General features: G+C 42.9%; 1 protein-coding gene across 3 annotated transcripts in view; it reads right to left on the bottom strand.

Annotated features, from left to right (window-relative positions):
- Window positions 1-466: 466 nt before the first annotated feature.
- Window positions 467-24,411, bottom strand: part of KCNAB1 (potassium voltage-gated channel subfamily A regulatory beta subunit 1) — a 276,563-nt gene continuing 252,618 nt past the window's right edge. For all 3 annotated transcript variants that reach the window (XM_061634485.1, XM_061634484.1, XM_061634486.1), the window contains exons 9-14: window positions 23,402-23,487; window positions 21,600-21,720; window positions 18,559-18,653; window positions 11,867-11,987; window positions 853-941; window positions 467-660 (exon numbers count right to left, since the gene is read on the bottom strand). In XM_061634485.1, coding sequence (XP_061490469.1) covers window positions 571-660; window positions 853-941; window positions 11,867-11,987; window positions 18,559-18,653; window positions 21,600-21,720; window positions 23,402-23,487 — 602 coding nt within the window. In that variant the 3' untranslated portion in view covers window positions 467-570. The remainder of the gene's footprint in view (window positions 661-852; window positions 942-11,866; window positions 11,988-18,558; window positions 18,654-21,599; window positions 21,721-23,401; window positions 23,488-24,411) is intronic.

Here is a 24,411-nt window from a genome sequence, read left to right as displayed (position 1 = left end):
GCAAACGGAAAAATCTGAACTTAGTCATCTTTCAGATAATTCTTCGAAGATTTTTTTTACACTTGAAATGGTCTGTTTTGTGTCTTTAACCTAAGCCTTTACCTGTATCTGGCTTTTTTGTTCATTGAAAAAATATATCTGTACATCCTTCTTTTAATATCCAAGTAACTAAAGTTATAGAAGAAATCTTAGGTGTTCCTTTACATGTGTATTTTCACTGCATAAACAGGAAGTGCTGAGAGGAAAAGAAGAATCGACGGGAACGAGCAAGTGGGAAGTTTTGCACAAGCTCTGTAGAATTCAATGTTAGCACATATTCTGCATATCTAATTCATTTCAGTGGGGCTTGTGCAGTAGAAACTGACTTCAGAAGGAGAAGAAGAAAGCAAAGAGAATCTCAGTTGTTTAGAGATTAGCTGTGCTCTTGAATTTTGGTGGAGCACACCACCTTGAAGAATCCAGTAAACAATACAGATTGCTGAATAATTCTAACCGGATAATATTGACTTGGTACTGTACTACGTACAGAGTACTGGTTTAGCCATGCAGTCCAGTTAATCATGCAACACTTTAGGATCTGTAGTCCTTCTTGCTGTAAGGCTTGTTTCCCAAGATATTATCAATCTCGTTCACAATGTGGGATGTCATCTTTGGAAGAACCTATAAACATAACATAGGAAGCACACATTCAGATCCTGTGCTTTAAAAAGAGAGAGATTGAAATTCTGTTCCAAAAGAGCCCATGAAAGTTGAATTCTGTGGTGTATTTAATTTACAGAACACACAAATAAAATGGCCTATTTTGATCCTTGATTTGCTTCTGCTAATAAAAGAACAGGATTTTGTACTCGCCTGTATGGCACCAAGATTCTCTATTAGCTGCTCTGGATTGGAAGATCCTAGGAGGACAGAACTCACACCTTCATTACGTAGACACCATGCTGGGAAGACAGAAAAGCCCATGGATGTTAGGGGTATTGGCTGATACTGGTGAGCACAATACAGTTCACAGTCCTATCTCATGCAGCTGTTAAGACCTGCCATTTCGGACATCTCCAGACAGAAGGGTTCTGTCAGCAAAGCTGTGATAAGAAGACAAGAAACAATGTGGCACTTTGCTCGTGAAAGAAATGCTACAGGTAAACTTGCTTATGATGCACTGCAGTCTCTCCAGCAGAGAAAGGGCTGCATTCCCTTCTGGGCAACCTTCCAAGGGCTGCATGCTAGTGGAGGGTGGAGCCAGAGGCACAAGCAGGCAGATCAACAAATATATATTTCATCTTTGTACAGTAGGCTAGTTTTAGCACAGTCACACCCCCTCGCTAACTTCCTTCCAGACAAGCAAGAGACATTATGGGAGATTAAGGATGGATTCCAGCCAGGCAAAACCAGCTGGGAAGCAGGACAAGTGAGGGGTGTGGCCTAGAGAGAGCTCCAAGGGCCAGAAGGAGAGGCCTGGAGGGCACATTTGACCCCCGGGCCCGAGGTTCTCTGCCCTTTCTCTGTCGCTTTCTTAGAGTAGCCTCCTAATAATTCCCTATATCATTGATTAATTTCATTTCATTGATGAATAACTTCCTATAAAAAATCTCAAAACATGAACAATAAAACATATATAACACAATTTCATACCTAAAAAGATATAAAACAATTGTATATTTAATATTTAATAGCTAAAAACAATTCCAAATCCAAGCCAAGGGAAATATAAGAGAACACACAAGGGGAAAAAAACTGCCACTTAAAAGGCTTGTTGAAAAAGGAAGGCCTTCAATAGGTGCCAAAAAAAGACACTAGAGACGGTGCCTGCATGATCCGATGTGGGAAGGAGTTCCAAAGGGGCTTATATGGTAAGTTATAATTCTGACACCTAACAGGGAGTCAGTTTGGGTTGATGGGCTCCACCTATGGAACTCTTTTCCTCCAGATTCTGAGAGAGCCTGAGTATCTTCTGGTGATTGATTGTATGGTGTTTCTATTCAGACATGCTTTTAAGGTTGTTTCACACACACTGCAAAATTCTTACATGGACCTCTTATTTATTATGGCCTTGGGGTTTCATATCAAAGTACCTTTTGTGTAGCAGTGTGTGTGAATCCCATGTGTACCTTGTCATTGTTTCACACGTTAATACATTTTAATGCTAAAGGCACTTTCCACGCAGGAACTAATGAACATCTGTGCCAAATGTGATTATCCTATCAAGGGGTGTTGTTAGGAGATGACCCGGGGCCCTCAGGTCTTTTGAGCTGGTCCCCAGATCTCCTGCCTCCTCCCCACTTTATTTGGGTACACTGCAATATGCAATGGCAGTGAGGCCCCACCCATCCACCATCTTAATTTGCTCAGCGGCACTCTATACATTCATGCAAATTTGTGGCACTTTTAAATACCTAGCAATACTTCTGATCCTACACATGTGTATGTGCACAGGAATGCCTTGTGAAGATGATGCTTGAAATGGTTCTCAATGGATGGGGATTCAGTTTCTAGCCCATATATATATAATAATAATAAAAACTCAGCTACCTGGTCATACTTCTATGGCCAAAAAAGTGGGGAGAACTCATTTTCATGAAGCTTTCTTCCTTGGTTAAAAATGGAAATGGAGTGCCTTCAATTCGATTGCGACTTAAGGCGATCCTTTGAATAGGGCTTTCGTGGTAAGTGGTATTCAGAGGGGGTTTACCATTGCCTCCCTCTGAGGCTGAGAGGCAGTGACTGGCCCAAGGTCACCCAGTGAGCTTCATGGCTGTGTGGGGATTCGAACCCTGGTCTTCCAGGTTGTCGTCCAACACCTTAACCACTACACCACACTGGCTCTCTCTTCCTTGGTTACATGGAGGCAATTCGTACCTGTCACAGAGAATTAAGCAAGGAGCTTTTCTCACTTTCTCCCCAACTGCACGTTAAGAGAAGTTTGTTTCTTTGCTGTTTTGCAAACTGTGAAGCAGGGCTTCCAGCTTACATCGTTTGTCTGGTAGTGGCTGGCTGAGCTGGATGGGGCAGCTTGTCTGGCTTCCCAATGAGGAGGTCACTGCTGGTAACAGACAGGTCTGTACCCAAAGCAAGCCTACCTCCCTGCTTCCTTACCTCTCTTGGTTACCAGCAGTGAACTTGGCATTGGGAAGCCAGGTAAGCAACGCTGCCCCACCTGGCCGTTACTGCTCTGGGTTGTGTGGTGTGTTTTTTAAAATGTAGAGCGTTGCTCATACCATGGACCGTGACAAAGACAGATAATTGGGTGTTAGAACAAACTAAACTAGAACTATCATTAGAAGCTAAAATGATGAAACTGAGGTTATCATACTTTGAACACATCATGAGAAGACACGATTCACTAGAAAAGACAATAATGCTGGGGAAAACAGAAGGGAGTAGAAAAAGAGGAAGGCCAAACAAGAGATGGATTGATTCCATAAAGGAAGCCACAGACCTGAACTTACAGGATTTGAACAGGGTGATTCATGACAGATGCTCTTGGAGGTCGCTGATTCATAGGATCGCCATAAATTGAAATCGACTTGAAGGCACATAACAACAACAACAAATTCCTGCACTGACTGCATTAGTGGATACTTTAGTCATCTGTCACAGGCCAGGGCCAGACGTGATGTCCCCAAGGCTATTTGAACTCCATAGGACCATTCATCTCCCATCCCATCATCTGCGTGAAACATTTAAATTGTGTCTTTGGCAAGGCGAGAATGAGACAACACAGTTAAAAATGATTAATGATCTCTCCTGAATTTCTGTGGTGCGTTAGCTCTATTTTTGCAGCCTGAGTCAATCAGGACTAGGCAGCTGTTGGGAGGCAACTGTGCTAGAAGTAAAAAAACAGTCCTGTGAATGATTATTTCATAGTAATTGGCAGTCCAACTTTGTTGCTGTCGTCCATAAATATAGATACTGGGTTTTTTTCCTAAAGGCAATGCAGTCAATAGTTGTATATAGTACACAGCAAGGTTGTAAGTATTTGCATTCTATAGACAGACCTGCCGTATTGTTGGGTAAAGCACCAGACACCCTGAAAAGGACAGTAATTTTGCTGTACCAGCAGGTGGACAGAAATTAGCGCATGGGTCACAGGTCAGTGGTAGAGCACACCCCTTTGCTTGCAGAAGATCTCTGTCTTGATTCCCTAGCATCTCCATTTAAAAGGATCTCAGAGGTTATTAATTTATTTTATTATTATTTTATTTATTAAATTAATTTATATCCTGCCCTTCCTCCTAGAAGGAGCCCAGGACAGCAAACAAAAGCAGTAAAAACACTCTGAAACATCTTAAAAACAAAAGCCTTTAAAGCATATTAAAACACAACATCTTTAAAAACATATTTTAAAAAAAGGTTTAAAAACATCTAAAAACAGTAATTCCAACACAGACACAGACTGGGATAAGGTCTCCACTTAAAAGGCTTGTTGAAAGAGGAAGGCTGGAGTTGGAGTTGGAGGACAGATCTGCCTGAGAACTTAGGAGATCTACTGCCCCTCAGAGTAAACAGCACTGGGCTGGATGGAGCAATGGTCTGACCCAGTATGAGGCAGTTTCATATGTTAATTTATTTTTCTGTGTGTCCTTCCTGTGTGCATTTCTACAGCCCAGTCAATTCAGCCTACGTTTGTTTCAATTAGATGAAAAGTCATGAATTAAGTCCCATTGATTTCAATGGGAGGTAAGTGCAACTAACCAATTTTTTTTCCTGTTGGACTATGACCTCCATCCACCAGAGATAACAGCTTTGTTCCTGTTTACACAATTGTGTATCCCAGGATGAGAAAGAGGTGAGTCAAGAGGCCCCATTTTTGTGATGGGCTGCTACCTTTCTTTCAGTTCATCCCAACTTCGCATTTGCTCCTTTACTATGAAAACAAATCGAAAGGTGAAATTGAGTCCAAGGGTGCTGCCAAGAGCTGGTTTTGCGAAGTGAGTGTTGGGCAATGTCTTCTCCTCTGATGGCCTTTGTCATCTATACTCCTTTTTTGTCTTGTATATCAGATTTGGCTGGAGGGCTGAAGGTTTCCGGCTTCTGTCCTTGGATCCACAAATACACCAGGGGTAGCCAGCAAGGTACCCTCCAGAAGTTGTTGGACTGCAACTCCCATCAACCCTGACCATTGGCCATGGTAGCTAGGGCTGATGGGAGTTATAATGCAAAAGCATCTGGAGGGCACTATATTGTCTCCCTCTGAAATAGACCTAGTCACACACCAGGATTGGTATGGTGGAGAAAGAGTGGCTAGAGATCAGGAAAGGCTTTAAAATATTTTGCTCAGGGCTAACAAATGCTTAAGGACAGCCCTGTTTATCAACCTGCACATATCATATTTGGGGACATCAAATGAAGCTGAGTGGTGGAAGAAGGCGCAGGGCAGACAAAAGAAACTATTTTCACACAGTGCAGAGTTAAACTTTGGAATTTGCTCCCTCAAGAAGCAGCGATAGCCACCAGCTTGGATGGCTTTAAAAGAGGATTAGAGAAATACGTGGAAGCTATCAATGACTACTAGCCACTGTGGCTATGCTCTGTCTCCTCAGCTGGAGGTAGTATGCTTCTGAATGCTAGTTGCTGGAAGCTGCAGAGGGGGAGGGGGAGTGCTCTTGTGCTCAGGTCTCGCTTCCGGGATTCCCATGGGTATCTGGTTGGCCACTGTGAGAATACGATGCTGCACTAGATGGGCAACTGGCCTAGTCAAGCAGGCTCCTATGTTCAACAGAAGATTTTCAGTCTTGAATTTTGGATGGAGAGTGGTCTTAAACCCCTGGCATCCTGTTCTTACAAGCTTCTGTTATCTTGGTGGTTACTTGTCTTCATTTAAGCGGCAATCACTTAATTTAAGTTACAGCTCCCTGAAGCAGAGTGCTGCTCAAAAGCCAGCTGTCATTTTGGATGTACCCTTTGCAAGACACTATATTTCCCCAGAGGGGATGTACTTCAAAGGAAGGAAGCCTGAGAGAATACTAAAGAGTTAAGCCCCAGCTGATAGCCATCAGCCTCAAGTAACACATCATTGGCTGGCAGCAGTAGCTGGGAGGAACCAGCCACACACATAAAGTCAGAGCACCCTAGCGAGGGAGCCTGCTCCACGAGCTAGAGGGAGCCCCAGCTGACGAAGCGTCAAGGCCCCAGCTGACAAAGCGTCAAGGCGAGTTAAGCAGCAGAGCGAAAATAGGGTAAGTAGCTCCCATTTATTCCATTATTTAATTGAAGTAAAACAGCTCAGAGCAATAAGTAATAAGGGCAGCCCAAGGTCACCCTGAGCTAGGAGCCAAATCCTGAAAGAACCTATATCTTAGGAGACAGATCCTAGGAGAAGGAAGCCTATAGAAAGCTAGTTTTCAACACCACCCTAGCAGGAAAGCTTCAGGGGACACTGTAAACAAGGCTAAATTCCAGTCGGAGAGAAGGGGGAAAAGGAAACTCCACCGACACATACAGGGAGAGAGTCAGCTCAGTCCTTGCTAAAAAGGGCAGCTTCAGCCTTCCTCAAACACAACCACAAGCTCTGTTTCCCTAGGTTAAAGAAAGGTCAGGCTGTTCTAGGTGGGAAAACAACAAACAAAAAAGACTTGCCTGGAAGGCGCAGCCCCTTGCTTAGATTAAAAGCAGCCAAAAGCTTAAACAGCCCCGCCCCTCGCTCAGGAAGGAAGCCTGCCTTCCTGCCTTCAAAGGAAGGAAGCCTGAGAGAATACTAAAGAGTTAAGCCCCTGCTGATAGCCATCAGCCTCAAGTAACACATCATTGGCTGGCAGCAGTAGCTGGGAGGAACCAGCCACACATATAAAGTCAGAGCACCCTAGCGAGGGAGCCTGCTCCACGAGCTAGAGGGAGCCCCAGCTGACAAAGCGTCAAGGCAAGTTAAACAGCAGAGCGAGTTCGGCAGCAGGGCGAGGAGGCCAGGGCCCCCTACTCTGCCCATCTGTTCCCTGACCTCAACTAAACCGCAGTCTCCAACCCATTGGCGTAATAAACCTTAAACAAAACTATGCAGGTAAGAAGCCAACAGGGGTGTGGGGGCTTTCCAGTGTTTTGCACCGCCTGCAGCATGTACGACTATCTGCCTGTTGGACAGAAGTCGTGGGTGTGCTCTCGGTGCAATGAGCTCCTGGCTCTCCGGGAATGACTTCATTTCCTTGAGGCCAAGGTGGCGGACCTGGAAAAGCTGAGAGAGGCAGAGAGGTGTGTGGAGGAGGCCTTCAGGGACGTTATAGCTGTGTCCCACTCCAAGGATGATAGCTCTCCTGCTATCATGGAGAACAATGGTCTCGGGGAAGGAGAGCATCCAGCTGAGGAAGAGGGAAACGATCCCTTAGAAGGGACCCATTCCTTGGGGGATGAGCAGCTATCCTCTCGTGCCGAGGATATATCTCCAGGGGGTGGAGGGATCCTTGTAGTGGGTGATTCGATCATTAGGAACATAGACAGTGGGGTGTGTGATGGGCGTGTAGACCGCAAGGTGTTTTGCCTGCCTGGTGCGAAGGTTGCGGATATCGCCCGTCGTTTAGATAGTTTGGTAGACAGTGCTGGGAAGGAGTCAGTGGTCGTGGTGCACGTTGGCACCAACGACATGGGGAAATGCAGCCGTGAGGTCCTGGAAGCAAAATTTAGGTTGCTAGGTAGGATGCTGAAAGCCAGGACCTCCAAGGTGGCTTTCTCTGAAATGCTACTGGTTCCACGCGCAGGACCAGCCAGACAGGCCCAGCTTCGCAGTCTTAATGCGTGGATGAGACGATGGTGTCGGGTGGAAGGGTTTGGATTTGTTAGGCACTGGGTAACATTTTGGGACAAGCCGGGCCTGTACAAAAGGGACGGGCTCCACTTGAACCAGAATGGAACCAGACTGCTGGCACTTAAAATTAAAAAGGTGGCAGAGCAGCTTTTAAACTGACTGAGGGGGGAAACCTGACAGGAGCTGAGAAAGGTCCGGTTCGGAATAAACCTCCCCCCTGGGATAAAAACTAAAGAAATGATGAAATGTTAAAAGGGGTAGGCCTAGAAGTAGGCATTGTGAGAGCAGGGGCACAGGATATAAATTCAGAAGAGCAAAATTACCACAGGCCTAACCACAAGTGCCAAAGACACTTGAAGAGAGACACTGCTTACAAGTGCCTGTACGCTAATGCTAGGAGCCTGCGAACCAAGATGGGAGAACTGGAGTGCTTGGTCTTAGAGGAGAGCATTGATATAGTGAGCATAACGGAGACCTGGTGGAATGGAGAAAACCAGTGGGATACGGTTATCCCTGGATATAAACTATATCAGAAGGACAGGGAAGGACGTATTGGTGGCGGAGTCGCTCTATACGTGAAAGAAGGCATTGAATCCAGCAAGCTGGAAACCCCAAAAGAGGCAGACTCCTCCACAGAATTGTTGTGGGTGGTGATACCATGCCCCAGGAGGGACTTAATACTGGGAACAATCTATCGTCCCCCTGATCAAAATGCTCAGGGAGACCTTGAGATGAGATATGAAATTGAGGAAGCATCCAAACTAGGAAATGTGGTAGTAATGGGTGACTTCAACTACCCGGACATAGACTGGCCGCATATGTGTTCCAGTCATGACAAAGAAGCAAAGTTTCTAGATATTCTAAATGACTATTCCCTAGACCAGTTGGTCATGGAACCGACCAGAGGGACGGCAACCCTGGACTTAATCCTCAGTGGGGACCGGGACCTGGTGCGAGATGTAAGTGTTGTTGAACCGATTGGGAGCAGTGACCACAGTGCTATTAAATTAAACATACATGTAAATGGCCAATTGCCAAGAAAATCCAACACAGTCACATTTGACTTCAAATGAGGAAACTTCACAAAAATGAGGGGATTGGTAAAAAGAAAGCTGAAAAACAAAGTCCAGAGGGTCACATCACTCAAAAATGCTTGGAAGTTGTTTAAAAACACTATATTAGAAGCTCAACTGGAGTGCATACCGCAGATCAGAAAAGGTACCGCCAGGCCCAAGAAGATGCCAGCATGGTTAACGAGCAAAGTCAAGGAAGCTCTTAGAGGCAAAAAGTCTTCCTTCAGAAAATGGAAGTCTTGTCCGAATGAAGAAAATAAAAAAGAACACAAACTCTGGCAAAAGAAATGCAAGAAGACAATAAGGGATGCTAAAAAAGAATTTGAGGAGCACATTGCTAAGAACATAAAAACCAACAACAAAAAATTCTATAAATACATTCAAAGCAGGAGACCATCTAGGGAGACAATTGGACCCTTGGATGATAAGGGAGTCAAAGGTGTACTAAAGAACGATAAGGAGATTGCAGAGAAGCTAAATGAATTCTTTGCATCTGTCTTCACAGTGGAAGATATAGGGCAGATCCCTGAACCTGAACTAACATTTGCAGGAAGGGATTCTGAGGAACTGAGACAAATAGTGGTAACGAGAGAGGAAGTTCTAAGCTTAATGGACAATATAAAAACTGACAAATCACTGGGCCCGGATGGCATCCACCCGAGAGTTCTCAAAGAACTCAAATGTGAAATTGCTGATCTGCTAACTAAAATATGTAACTTGTCCCTTGAGTCCTCCTCCGTGCCTGAGGACTGGAAAGTGGCAAATGTAACACCAATCTTCAAAAAGGGATCCAGAGGGGATCCCGGAAATTACAGGCCAGTTAGCTTAACTTCTGTCCCTGGAAAACTGGTAGAAAGTATGATTAAAGCTAGATTAACTAAGCACATAGAAGAACAAGCCTTGCTGAAGCAGAGCCAGCATGGCTTCTGCAAGGGAAAGTCCTGTCTCAGTAACCTATTAGAATTCTTTGAGAGTGTCAACAAGCATATAGATAGAGGTGATCCAGTGGACATAGTGTACTTAGACTTTCAAAAAGCGTTTGACAAGGTACCTCACCAAAGGCTTCTGAGGAAGCTTAGCAGTCATGGAATAAGAGGAGAGGTCCTCTTGTGGATAAGGAATTGGTTAAGAAGCAGAAAGCAGAGAGTAGGAATCAACGGACAGTTCTCCCAATGGAGGGCTGTAGAAAGTGGAGTCCCTCAAGGATCGGTATTGGGACCTGTACTTTTCAACTTGTTCATTAATGACCTAGAATTAGGACTGAGCAGTGAAGTGGCCAAGTTTGCTGACGACACTAAATTGTTCAGGGTTGTTAAAACAAAAAGGGATTGCGAAGAGCTCCAAAAAGACCTCTCCAAACTGAGTGAATGGGTGGAAAAATGGCAAATGCAATTCAATATAAACAAGTGTAAAATTATGCATATTGGAGCAAAAAATCTTCATTTCACATATACGCTCATGGGGTCTGAACTGGCGGTGACCGACCAGGAGAGAGACCTCGGGGTTGTAGTGGACAGCACGATGAAAATGTCCACCCAGAGTGCGGCAGCTGTGAAAAAGGCAAATTCCATGCTAGCGATAATTAGGAAAGGTATTGAAAATAAAACAGCTGATATCATAATGCCGTTGTATAAATCTATGGTGCGGCCACATTTGGAATACTGTGTACAGTTCTGGTCGCCTCATCTCAAAAAGGATATTATAGAGTTGGAAAAGGTTCAGAAGAGGGCAACCAGAATGATCAAGGGGATGGAGCGACTCCCTTACGAGGAAAGGTTGCAGCATTTGGGGCTTTTTAGTTTAGAGAAAAGGCGGGTCAGAGGAGACATGATAGAAGTGTATAAAATTATGCATGGCATTGAGAAAGTGGATAGAGAAAAGTTCTTCTCCCTCTCTCATAATACTAGAACTCGTGGACATTCAAAGAAGCTGAATGTTGGAAGATTCAGGACAGACAAAAGGAAGTACTTCTTTACTCAGCGCATAGTTAAACTATGGAATTTGCTCCCACAAGATGCAGTAATGGCCACCAGCTTGGATGGCTTTAAAAGAAGATTAGACAAATTCATGGAGGACAGGGCTATCAATGGCTACTAGCCGTGATGGCTGTGCTCTGCCACCCTAGTCAGAGGCAGCATGCTTCTGAAAACCAGTTGCCGGAAGCCTCAGGAGGGGAGAGTGTTCTTGCACTTGGGTCCTGCTTGCGGGCTTCACCCAGGCACCTGGTTGGCCACTGTGAGAACAGGATGCTGGACTAGATGGGCCACTGGCCTGATCCAGCAGGCTCTTCTTATGTTCTTATGTTCTTACTTTTAACGTTATGCTTTGTTCAAGGACTTAAAGGGAAGGGAAAAAAATTAACAGCATTACTCAAGGTCTCCGTGGATCAGCTGAAGATGCAGCTTGTATCCATACTGGGTGGAGCTTGTAAGAAGCGGTGGGGGAGAAAGTCAATCCAGTTTGCCTTTATAGGCGAGCCTACCTAAGTTGCACTTTCCAAAACAATATGCAAAGCAAAACACAGCCACCCTTCAAAACTTGCACTTCTCCAAATTGCAGTGCAGTTCTCCAGCCAAGTAATGTGTACAAGAATGCATATAGTGGTATAGCGTGCATAAAAATGCACATGCAGTGAATGCAGTGAAAACAGCATACAAAAATTTATTATATTTGAGGAAATTGTTTTGCAAAAAGGTGTGAGAGTCAAAATTGCACACAAAGATGTGCACATTAGGAGAGATCTGCACTAAAATGCTGCTGAATTTTCATGAGGATGTGTTCTTTAAAATATTCAGCAACTGATGTGGAAACGTGAGAACTGAACCTGAAACTGGAAAAACAGGAAACGGAGAGAAAGTGAAATGGACCGATCTGCTGATCCCTACTTTTAAGCACAAAACCACAGGAGCTGAGAACACCGGTGATGAGAATCAGCGAGCAACCAGTGGCCAGTGGGATCGTAAGCACATTGTGGCATCGTGAGCCCAAATTATCATGAATGCACAATATAAAGGAGGTCGGGAGGGGCCCAGAGAAAAAGGGGACTTCCAGAGTTGCTCACCGACAGCTAGCTGAGGTAGGGTGCACCCAAGGCGTTCGGCAATTGGGAAGAGATCTTTCAGCTTCGTTTGCTGTTTCCTCCCTTCCTCGCTCACAATTTTTTCCTTTAACCACTGGTAGCACTGGTAAAATGAAACACAATGAGATATTAAAACTGAGACAAGAGTTAGAATAATGCAGTTTAAATTGTGCCCAAATAATCACTCTTAATGTCTGCCTTCACACAGGAGCACTGCATTGTTAGAGCCTTATTGGGGAGAAGTTCTATCTGTTACACTTACTGTGGGTATTGGTTACTCACTGTGTAAGCTGAGGCCATCATGTAGCATTTCGCTGTCAGCACCAGCAGGGGTGGTGATGCACGCTGCATGAGCTCATGCAGTGAGTTGCACTAATCGTTATGGCCAAAGGATGCAAAACTGGCCATAGGGATGCTGATGCCCATGGTGGTGAGTATGACATATTGGACCAACTCAGAGGAGTGCCTTCTCTGGCCAGTATTTGCTGTGCAACACTATAGTGCTCTTTGGGCGAAAAAAAGAATCTCAGTGAGGTTATGAATGTTATGCTCTGGATAGGAACAGGGGAGAAATTCATTTCTGATTCTGACTTCCCAAACCAATACGCAAAGAACAATGCAACTATCCTTGGAAATTCACACTTCTCCACATATTGTAATGCACTTTTCCAAGTCCCTGCACTAAGCATCCAAAAATGTGCATAATAATGAAAATAACATAGAATAATGCATTATATTAGGAAACACTGCTTTAAAAATGCATATATTAAGCAAGCATGTATACAAAAATGCATATATTAGGAGAAATACACATACACGAAGTGTATACATTTTTGTCTTTTAAAAAACACAAATTTGCAAAATGGTGTGGAAATGGGGTGACCTGAACTTAAGACTGGGAAACTGAGAGAGAGAAACCAAAATTAACAGGTTAGTCCATCATGGCTCTGGACAAGCAAGAGACATTGAAGGCAGGATATTGATGTCTGTTGTTTCTTTTGTGGTTGCTTCCAGAGTTGATGTTGGTTATTTGTTACAAGGTGGGGTCATTCAATACCAAGTGTGGTATGAATCTGTTGTTAGGAGTTATTGGAGGGAAGTCGTCGTATATCCCTGTGGGTGGGGGCCTGCACTGGTATAGAATTGGGCCCCCTCCCAGGTGAGAGATGGAAGGGGAATATTTGATAGTTCAGTCAGTGTGGGGCATGAGCCCATTCGTGCTGCAAAGATGTAGAGAGTCTGTTATCTGGTATGCTTGTCAGCAATCCTTGTAACAAGGATATGAGTGTGTAGTAGTGAGTTTGTTTGGGTTGTAGCATTGTTGAGTAGGAGTAGTTTGGATATGTGTGGTTGACGGGTAGAGATATTGTAAACAAGGTAGCCAACACAGTGCCCTCCAAATGTTGTTGGACAATTCCCATCAGCCCCAGACAGCATGGCCAACTGTCATAGATGATGGGAATGGTAGTCCAGCAACATCTGGAGGGCATCACCTTGGCTAGTCTTGCATGAGGTGATGAATGACTGTAGTGATCATGTGAATGGATGGTGAGAGTGATATTGTCTGAATGTGTGTGTCAACAGCATGTTTTAGGTTGTTTGGGAGTTTGCATCATGCTGCCTAGTAATTTTCTCCAACCTTACATTGTATAAATATGGGATTCATACTCAGAGTAGACCCACTGAAATGAATGAACTTAAGTTAGTGATGTCTATTAACCCCAGTCAGTCTTCTCTGAGCAGGATTAGCACTGAATACCACCCATGGATACTATGGAGATGGATATTGTATATTTGCATTTTTTTAAAAATGGAAACCACCTGAAATTGTGCATACTGCATACGTATGTATTTTGGTCATGCATTTTGATTTTCTTTATTGCGAACTGCTTCAAGATCTGTGGATTTAAGCAGCCTATAAATGTAAATAAATAACCAAGGGTCAGGAAGGTGTTGCTTGTCGTAAGGGACGGGGGAAAGGGGAAGATTCAACACTGACATTCAGTTGGCAGATTGCGGCACAGATTGAGGTGTGCTTAAGCCCATTGATTCCAGTAGGGTTAATGCACACTTAATTCTGTGCTGGATTGTAGCCAGTGTATCTAATTCACATAACTGAATTTGAACTAACCAGCAAAACCTTTGGCTGCAAATCTCCAGTGCTGGACAAATCCATTTCCCCCAAAGACTTAAACCTGTGGAGCTCTGATGACTGCTTTCAAACATACCACAACAATTTAGTGTGCTGCTATCCTTCAAGTGTCAAACAGGGTTGCTGTGGGGCGCATGGAGGTGAGGGTGCAACAGTGGCAATATGTCACAGATAACAGGCTGTGATAAACAGGCTGCAACAGCAGGCAGTCAAAGTGTCTGGGGCTGGCTATTCATGCCAATATGTCCTCATTAAGTTTCCTTTAAAAAGGCTTAAAAGCAATTCTGGATACAATTCATGGTTGACATGTCAGTTTGATTTAATCAATAATTCAAGGAAGGAAAACACTAATCTAAGTATTTCAGAGCAGGCTAAAGGCTGGTGAGGGGCATCTGTTGGTCAGGGCTGGGGAATTCTTTTCAGCCTGAGGGATGAATCCTTCATGAGTGTTAGAAGTGTGACAAGAGCATCCATCTGGTCCTCTTTGTGTGGGGGGAGAGAAATAGAGAGATAGTCTTCTTAGCTGGCTAGGCTGCCACTGACCTGTGCTCATCCTTTCTGTCTGTCTTTCTTCTGTGTAAACTGATATGTCTCAGAGAGCTATTCACACCTCTGACTCACCTTCCTGTTTTTTCTCTTCTCTGCAGACGACTGGAGAAGGAGCCATGTTCTCTTTGTCTCCTCTCCTCCAGCATGAGGGGCAATGTCCAGGCATGGCCACTGTAGCCTCCAACTTAGTTAGACAGAAGTAGTACCTTTCCTATCCAGTATGTATTTCTATTAATAAAGCAGTCTTTTCTTATTTTGAAACCAAGTCTAAGTCTGAGTGATTTAAAGCAAGGTAAAAGCTCGCTTTCTCTAAGGTAAAAATCACACCCATGCAGCCCAGAGCGCTAAGTTAAACTCTGCTAATTTAGTAAAACTCTGACTGGTCTACCAGCCATTAGAGAGCCATCAATGGGCACTATCTGGGGCCATGTACCAGTGGTGGATGGGGCCAGAGGCAAAAGTGGCTGGGCCTAGAGGTAAATATGGGCAAAGCAATGCCTGTGACTCTTGCCTTTGTACAGTAGGGTACAATCCAGCCATGGAAAAGCCAGAGCTTTTGATACCTCCCCCCCGTCCAACTCTCTCTCCATCCTTCATCAAGGCAAGCATTATGAGGGGTGTGGCCTGGTAAGAGGGTACGGCCTAAGGATAGTCCCAAGCACCAGAGGGAGAGGCCTGGAGGGTCGCATTCAGTGCCCAGGCCTGGGATTCTCCACCCCTGGCATATATCCTTATAGGAAAGCACCATATTGAGCCTGGCACTGCCAACTGGTAAGTCCCTGGGGAAGGGCCATAGCTCAGTGGTAAAGCATTTGCTTTATATGAAGAAGGTCCCACGTTCAGTCCCTGGCATCTCCAGGTAGGGCTGGGACAGACTTGTGTCTGAAAACCTGGAGAGCTGCTGCCAGTTAGTGTAGACAGTGAGGAGCTAGATTGACCAATGGTCTGACTCAGTATAAGGCATCTTCCTGTGTTCATTGATCAGAAAATCCTTTCAACACAGCAGAGAGAGGAAGGGTCAATCTCTTGTTTAGGATGTCAGGATGACAAGGCTATTGTACCTTGTTGTGAAGTGTGAATTTTGGGAGACAGCTTGCCTAACTATTAAAGCCTGGTATCTGGACACTCAAGACGTTTGTTTTATTTTATTTATTTATTTATTGTATTTATATACCACCCCATAGCCGAAGCTCTCTGGGCAGTGTACAGGTTGTTGATGTTGAGGTGGGTTCTGTTCATCTCTGGAGGAAGGAGAGGACAGAGTTTTCCACCACCAGGAGCGGGCTGGGCCAGCTCCTTTGCGTCAGATTGGCTAAACTCAATTATATGAGGTGTAATTGTTCAGAACCAAAACAAAGCAGATTTTTGTTATGGAGTGACTTGGCTTGATACTCTTTTAACAGAAAGCACAGATAGTTAAGGTTTTTCCATAAGTGACATAGGATCCAGGTTTCTAGATGTCCTTTAGGAACTGAGCAGCAGATAAAAACATTATGTTAGCTTTCCGCTACCAATTACTTTAGTTTAGGACAATTAGTTTAGTAGTTAATTACTCTTAGATGTGTAGCAGCTAGAGATGGTCAAATATGCCAGTTCTGGTTTCTCTCAGTTTCTCGTTTTTCCAATCTTAAATTCAGTTTTTTTAAAAAGTCCTCCTGAATATTCGTCAGTGTGAATGTCTCCTGCTGTACACTCTTTTATATCCAACTGTAGGTTGTTTTTAACTGTTTTAATTATGTGTTTTAAAATTGTTGTAACCTGTCCTGGGACCGCTGGATGAAGGGCGGGTAATAAATAATAACAATAACAGCCACATATTTACAAAGCAATTTCCCAAATAGAATGCATTTTTGTATGTTATTTTCATTTATGCATTTATATGAACACTTTACAATAGTATATGGATCTTTGTATACATTACTTGGCTGCAGAACAGCACTGCAAAATTTGGGTAAGGACAAATTTCGAATGATAGCTGTGTTTCAGTTCGCATGTTGTTTCGGAAAATACAAACTTGGTAAGTTCACCTTTAAATGCAAACTGAATCAAATTTCTCCCACATCCCTAGGAGCTTCACAAAACTGACCAACTGTTTCATTACATCCTGATGTGGTACAAAGATGCGCAGCCACAGCAAAGTTTTAAATGTCCCTAGGGCTTCCCTCCACGTCTACCTTATCAGTTGTAAGAGCCCATCATGCATTCTTATCTAGCCTCACACTGTCAATCTAATAATCAGGGAGCAAGAAGAGACAGGAATTATATATGTATGTAATAGATAATTTAGATGTTCTCCAAGAACACTCAGAAATTCCATCTGCTTGACTCATAAAATCAAACAGTTAAAGTAAAAGTATTGGCTTGTAGCCAACATCTAGTCAGAATAGACCCATTGAAATTAATGGACATGACTAATGTAAGTCCACTCTGGGTATGGCTTAGTTGGATACGTAGTATATGGATACAACCCATTACATTTATTTCCATTGCAAGAACCACATGTGGGCTGCAATTCCATTCCCACTTGACAATAATCCTCACTGGACTGAATGGCTTACATGTAAAAGACTGAACTGTTAGATTTTCATTGTATTTAGATCATTTCAGGAAGGGTCCTGCTGTGTCAATGTCATTTATATATTTTAAATTAATGCTAAGCACTGCGAACAGATGGTTTTTTAAAACAACACCACCACCCTGATATACTAAATTCTGAGCATGCAAAATCTTGATTTGTTTTGTGCTGGAAAAATGTGTTCCTTTGAAATATCTAGCTCTTCACTGTTTTTTGTGGTTAGTGTTCATTGCATCTATTAACAACCTTAGGATATACTGAGCCTTTTCCCCCAAAAAAGAATGTAAAAGGTCAGTTTCCCCCCTGGGAACATTAGAATTCTGCAAGTAAAAGGTAACATACATTCAAATGTCAAATGGCTTTTCAGCTGCAAGTCAGTCTGCATGTTTACTAGTAAGTGTGTGTGTTTTGTCCACAAGCCTGCAAAAAATTTGAAGTCCATTACCTAAAAGTGCTTTTTTCCCCCTCCCAGCACCTGGTAGTTCCCAAACAATGCTCTCTGTGCCTTCCAAAGCATCTATCAAGGGGTACTTAAGAAAAATCCTGTAATGACATCTACCCACTGTCCTCAGTTCTCCCATATGTAGTTCTAAGGCAGAGAATCTCCTTGCCCAAAATATTCCAGGGAGGTGAGCATCTCTCTTGTCCAGAGAATAGTCCAGGAGAGGCCTATCTTCCTTTCTTCTTCAGCCACAGGCAATATACATGACCATCTTGGTCACAGTGGCTGTTCTTTCCACCTCTCTTCATCACAGTTTTCTCACATGTGGGGTTGCTTCTCAAAATGGGGCCTTTCGTAAGGGTTCCTGAACACAAAATATGCCTCAAGTATGAAGGGTGTACTTGCATGCAAACTTCAGTGCATACCCCCTGAAAAACTCCATTCTAGGCCTGCCACTACTTGTGTGCATTTCCAAGTGGAACACAGTGAAAGCATACGTGCACTCCTCACTCCTGATGAACAGCACACATATACTGTACTTGACCACCACACTGTGATGTTTCTGGCTGGTCCTGCTTGGCGGTGAGTGAGACAACTTGTTCACTTAAAGAAGCAAGCAACTGCCAGAGGCAGTCCATTCCAATGGAACATGGTCCAACTTAATGAATGCGAGGACCTTGTTAAGCAGCTCTATTGTAAGGATTCAGTCAAGACCAGCAATGATGTCCTTGATGGATGATACAAATGTGATTGCATGGAAAATTCAGGCATAGAATTCCTTCCTTCCTTCCTTCCTTCCTTCCTTCCTTCCTTCCTTCCTTCCTTCCTTCCTTCCTTCCTTCCTTCCTTCCTTCCTTCCTTCCTTCCTTCCTTCCTTCCTTCCTTCCTTCCCTCCCACTTTGCACCTGCCACACTGAGCTCAGAAAAGCCATTTCCCATGAGCATGGGGAATATACCTTCAGGGATGCCCTTGAGCTTTCAGGAATTCCATTGGCGTATTTCCCTGAGATAATGCCACAGGCGAGAGGAGACCACGTCATTGCTCCAACTCCTGCAGAACAATCAGATAAGATGGCACTGAGACAATGCTAACTAGACCTTGCAAACATCATGCACACATGTGCACCCCCCGCACATGCACATGCATACCCTCCCACCCACCCATCTACCCACCTACATGGATGTTATAAATAAACACAAATAATATTTATTTATTATTTGATTTATATCCCGCCCTTCCTCCCAGCAGGAGCCCAGGGCGGCAAACAGAAATGCTAAAAACACTTTAAAACATCATAAAAACAGACCTTAAAATACATTAAAACAAAACAATGTTAAAACATTTTAAAAAAAGCTTTAAAACCATCTGTTAAAAAAGGGTTAAAACATATTAAAAAACCACATATTAACAAGCAATTCTAGCACAGATGCAGACACAGAAATATAAACCCGAAATGATCAGAGTACCTTTGCTATATACTCTGTAGCTATGAGGAAAGTCTATCTCACTTGGGTTTTTCAATTTAGGAAAAAAGGTGGCGTGGTTGGGGAGGAGGAGGTGACATGGTAGTGATTTATAAAAATTACCGATGGTGTGGAGAGATAAGTTTTCTTCCTCCTTTTTAATAACATCAACAACAGCAGCAACTAGTGGAGGCTGTAACATCTGAGCTGGGGTGACAGACTGTTTTCTTGCATCTACCTCCCCTCCTCCTGGAACACCTGCCCTGATGAGGACTATAGTGACACTTTTATAGTGGGACTTTTGTGGCAGTTCAAGAGTGCAGGTGAGGGGAAATGATGCTAACCCTGATTTCCAGACCAGCAACACTTGAGCCAGCTCTGGGTACTTCTTTGGGAGGGCTTTGCCTGGTGTTTGGGACAGGGATAAAAGGAGGTGCCGCTGTGAACCTTTCCCCGGCAGCAACAACAGCAGCAGCAACCAGCAGAGGTTGTAACTTCTGAGCTGGGGTGACAGACTGTTTTCTTGTATTTTTGTACTGGGATGCTTATTACATTTGTCATTAATTGATATGTTTTAATTGTTTCTTTTGTTATGGCTTTAAATATTATAATGTTCATGTAATCAAACTGAGTTATTTGTTGGAATGTTGAGATTTTAAATGATTTAGTATTTGATTGTTGCTGATGTAGTGATTTGTATTTTTGTTCTATTGTGAGCAGCTTTGAGCATAATTATATGGAAAAGTGGCATACAAATTTAAATAATAAGTAAGTAATAGAAAGTGAGGGCATCCAATGAAACCAGGAGTGGCTGGCCTGGTGGACGAAACTGTAGCAATAGCCTGCCCACAGTGAAGCCACTGCAATTTACCAGGAGGGAGTGGGGCGAAGGTTGGGGAAGTGTGGACACACCAGCAGAGCCGGTCCAGCATTCCCACTGGTGCCTCCACCCACCTGCCACCTCACTGCCCCTCTTAGTATAAGCGACAGTGTCTCTGTTGCTAGTCGTCTATTTCTGTGGCTCCACCCAACTGGGCAAGCTGCTCCTGAATGAAACTGATTGGCAGGAGACTCAGGAAATGAATGAACTTCCCACAATGCATAATCAAAGTATGGAATTCACTGCTGCAAGACAGAGTGATGGATGCCAATTCAGACGGCTTTAGGAGGAGGATGGATCTATCAGTGGCCAGTAGTCACAAAGGCTGTATGGAACCTCCATGTTCAGAGGCCATACACCTCTGAATATCAACTGCTGGGAAGCAACAATGGGAGAAAGATATTGCCTTAATGACCTGCTTGTGGGTTTCCCAGAGACATGTCACTGGCAGAGGTGTAGTGGGGTGGGGATGTGGGAGAGCACAGCTCTGGGACTTTTTTTTCAGCAGCAGCAGCTATGAGGTCATCTGCCAAAGCACCAGGGCAACTGATGGACTCTCCTTGCTCTGGCAAGCGAATAAGGTGATAACAAAGCTTTCAAGTTTGACTATTATTAGTGACAGATTAGCATGGAGAATGAGACCAGCTACCATTCTGTCTGCTGATCTTAGTAAATTGGATATTATTATATGTACTGCTGATCTTTAGTGTGTATCATGCAATGGATCAGCCCAGTTACCTGTATTTTTGGACCCTTCTTGGGGTGTGTGGCTAAGGGGGCTGCCATGATGAACCCCTGCACTTAAAAATTTATCACTGCACCACTGCCCATTGGCCACTGTAGCAAACTGGATGCTGGACTTGAAGGACCTTTGGTCTGACACAGCGGGACTCTTCTTAAAAAAATGTAGCATGCATTTTAATTACCACAATTTTAAATCTGGATACTTTAGCATGCTTTCATACTGCAAATCCACCCTGGGTCCAGAGGGTGGAGTGAGTTAGAAAGTATAAGATGCAAATCAGGCAGCTAGACAAACAGTCATAAAGAACTACACCATATGAAACAGATCTCTAGCTGTAGGACAATGATCTGAATGTTTCTGTGCGGGAAATACCCAGGCTTTCTTCCTGCTTTGGGTGCTCCTTCAAAAATAATCACAGCTCAGAACATAGTGATAGTTCAGTCATGACAGCAAAGCAGTGATCATGTGCCATGACCAGGGCTGAAGGATCAGGAGAGGTGGCTATGTTAGCACTCTGAGCAATCTTACACACGCTTACTTGGAACTACACTCTGCTGGTTTCAGTTAGGTTTGCTCCCTAATAAGTGTGCTTAGAATTGCAGCCTAAGCACTTTTTGGTGTCAGGAAATGAACATACCAGAACACTGCTATGGACCTGCCAAAGGCTTCCGATGGGACTATATAAATTATAATAATACATTATAGAGGAAAGCCATTGAAGCAGCCAGGAAGATATACTGTCACTTCCGTCTTTGCACAGGGATAATTGCTCCCGGCAAGAGACTAATTGCACCTCCGATAATTACTGAACAGCAGGGACTATGAAATATTTTCTAAGTATATACCCTTTGCATAAAAATGATTAGTTTCTCTCTCTGTCATGAATATTAATAGCCTTCAGACATTACCTATCTTGTGATACAGTTCCGGCAACTGAACCTCTACTTTCTCTCTTTGGAAAAGGTGGTATTCCGCTTGTTCACACACTGGTGGGATCATATTAAACTGCCTTGCTACCGAATAGGCTTCCTGTTGAGAGTCAGCAGCAAAAGAAAAGCACTTTAATGGAGAGTTCTTCTGGGGAAAATGGCAACACATTAATCAAATCAACCCTTCCCCCTCTGCAAGTGAAGTGCACAATTTAGGTGTTTCCATTAGGTTTGCACTATTTAATACATTTGATGAATTGATTAAAAAAAATTCTGATAATCTAAAAAGACACAGCCAATTAATTGGGCAGCAGTGTATTTTTTTTAAGACAAGTACTTATAAAAACTGCAAATAGGAAGAGATACCTTGGAATAAGCCTACTGTCCTGTTTCTATCACTTAAAAGCACCTACCTGCATCACACAGAAACAAAGAAAACATGCTTTTTTCTGTTGAACTGTTTCCCCCCCATATACACATTTATGCAGACTTCAGTGATAAACAGACTTCAGACCTTATGTGACTGATTGTCTTTTTAAAAACTGGGTGACTGCCCTACTTCTTTACGGATTAGAATGTGATAGACAAAGGAAGATAACAGACTTGTACCCATCTCCAATTTTGTAACATTTTCTTTTCTTTTGTTTTAAAAAAATAAATTTAATATTTGAGCCAATTCCAATGGCTCTGCCTTTGATTCAAAACTGTCAACACAGCAGCACTGCTAAGATTCAAGACTTCAGTTTTTATTTTCTTCTTGAGCATGAATGGGGAGAGAATGGGGAGTGAACTGTCAACTTTTGGCCGGCTTTCAAGTAGGTGTCCCCTTCTGCTGCTACTGCCGCCGCCAAAACTACCACTACTATTAATGAATTAATTGCTGCTTAATGCCAAAATAGACTTCTGAGTGGTTTACAAAGTATAAAACCAGTTATACAAACACTACTTATGATTGTTCTTCTGCTGTAAGCTACAAGCAGAGTTGCAACTGACTTTTCAAACTATCAGGGCTGTTGCGCTTTTTCTGTGTGTTCATCTTCTTATGTTCCAGTGGGCATACACAGGTATTGTGGGTGGGAAAGGAGAAGATCCAATTCAGCTGAGCAGGCTTTTAAAAATAAAAAATAAAAAAATTTCAAGCGATCCTTAAAAACAACAATTGATTAATCAGTGCTAAGTGCTTGTATATTCAAACATTATTCTTCATTGCTGCCCATAAAAAAAATCAAAGTATTTAATATTTGGTCTGGAAGTGCAGATTAGAAGTGTTTGGTAAGATACAAAAACACTTTATAGTGGCAGTGATTGGACAGGCAGCAGGGATTCATTTGTTTTAAAATTATTTAATAAATGTGTTACAGAACTTTCATTTAAGCTCTGTTAAACACTGTTTTGCTGGAAAAGTGTTTTAGCATGAATTAAGAGAGGATGATGATGATGATGATAATGATTCACTCCTTTAAAAAAAATGGAAGAGTAGTGCCAAGGCTGTCTACACCTGCAGGGATCACTTTATTCTTCTCTTATAAAAAAGCTGGAATTTCTGGAGTCTGAGAAAAGGCAAAAGAACCAGAAGGAAAATACAGGAAGACAATGATTGTATGGTGGCATTGTATGGATGCCATATAAAAACTGAGCAAGCAAACCATGCCAATTCTACATTACATACCTAGGGTAGAAGCACCCATGGTCTTCTGAGTGTGGATCAAATAATTAAACAATTTATTGATTAAATGCTGCAGCCCCAAGTACTACTGATCCTTTTTGAAAAGTTACCTTACCATGATCTCCATGGCGCTCCAGCGAGAGGTTCCCCAGTACATTGCCATGCCTTGGTTTATCACATGCGTCATTGCTCGGACAATTTCTAAATTAGAAAAAAAGAGAGAGCAGAGTTATACAATAGGTATGTAGTGCCAAGTATGGGTGTGAGAGAGATACAACAAGATTGTACAAGATTTATGAACAGATCTTCCCTAAAAAGGAAATTGGTCTTTTATTCAGTGGCGGCTGGTGGCTCCATGTCAGTGGGGCAGTGGAATCCGCTCTGGGTTTTAGTCTGAACTTTCAAGGAGCTGTCCAAGGTGCTGAAGGAGGAGTGGATTACACTGTCCCACTGACATGGAGCTACCAGCTGCCACTGCTTTCATGATTTTTCTTTTCATATGTCTGTGTGCAACTTCAGCTATAAGGGTTTGATTCAAAAAAATATCCTATATTTTTTTAAAAATAACTTTTTTATTCAATTTCAAATAATAAAGCAAGGAAAACATCATATAACCACTACATTATAATCTTGTCTCTTTTATATGATGTGAATTAAAAGTGATCATTGAAGAAAATGTCCTCCCTACCTTTCAGTTGTCCATCCAGATGATACAAATGTTCTTTTTTTACATAATAGTATATGTACATTAGCTACTGAAGACAATGATCCACAAATCAGGTAATAAAGAGATTCAAGAATCAAGACACAAGGAACTAACTGGGTTTAAATCTGGCTTCACTAACAATGAGCCTGACTGCAAATATATTGTCATATATTACATAGTTATATATGCCTAACACTTGCACAGTATGAACATTGTATAATAAAACAGGTGCAGTTATAGCATTGTGTGGGAAGACACTTGAGTGTGATTCTGATTATTTTTGTTGGAAGTGTTGGAGCTCAGATTGATGGGGTTTGCATTGCATTGATGGGTTAAAGCAGATAAACTTCCTAAACTATCTCACTATTCTTTGATCTCTGTGCTGACCTTCTTTCAGATACTAGACTGATACTCGTGGG

The sequence above is a fragment of the Rhineura floridana genome, chromosome 7 (assembly GCF_030035675.1).
Source record: "Rhineura floridana isolate rRhiFlo1 chromosome 7, rRhiFlo1.hap2, whole genome shotgun sequence".
NCBI classification, from domain to species: Eukaryota; Metazoa; Chordata; class Lepidosauria; order Squamata; family Rhineuridae; genus Rhineura; species Rhineura floridana.
Note: the sequence above shows the minus strand (reverse complement) of the source record. Positions and strands in the feature narration are given on the sequence as shown.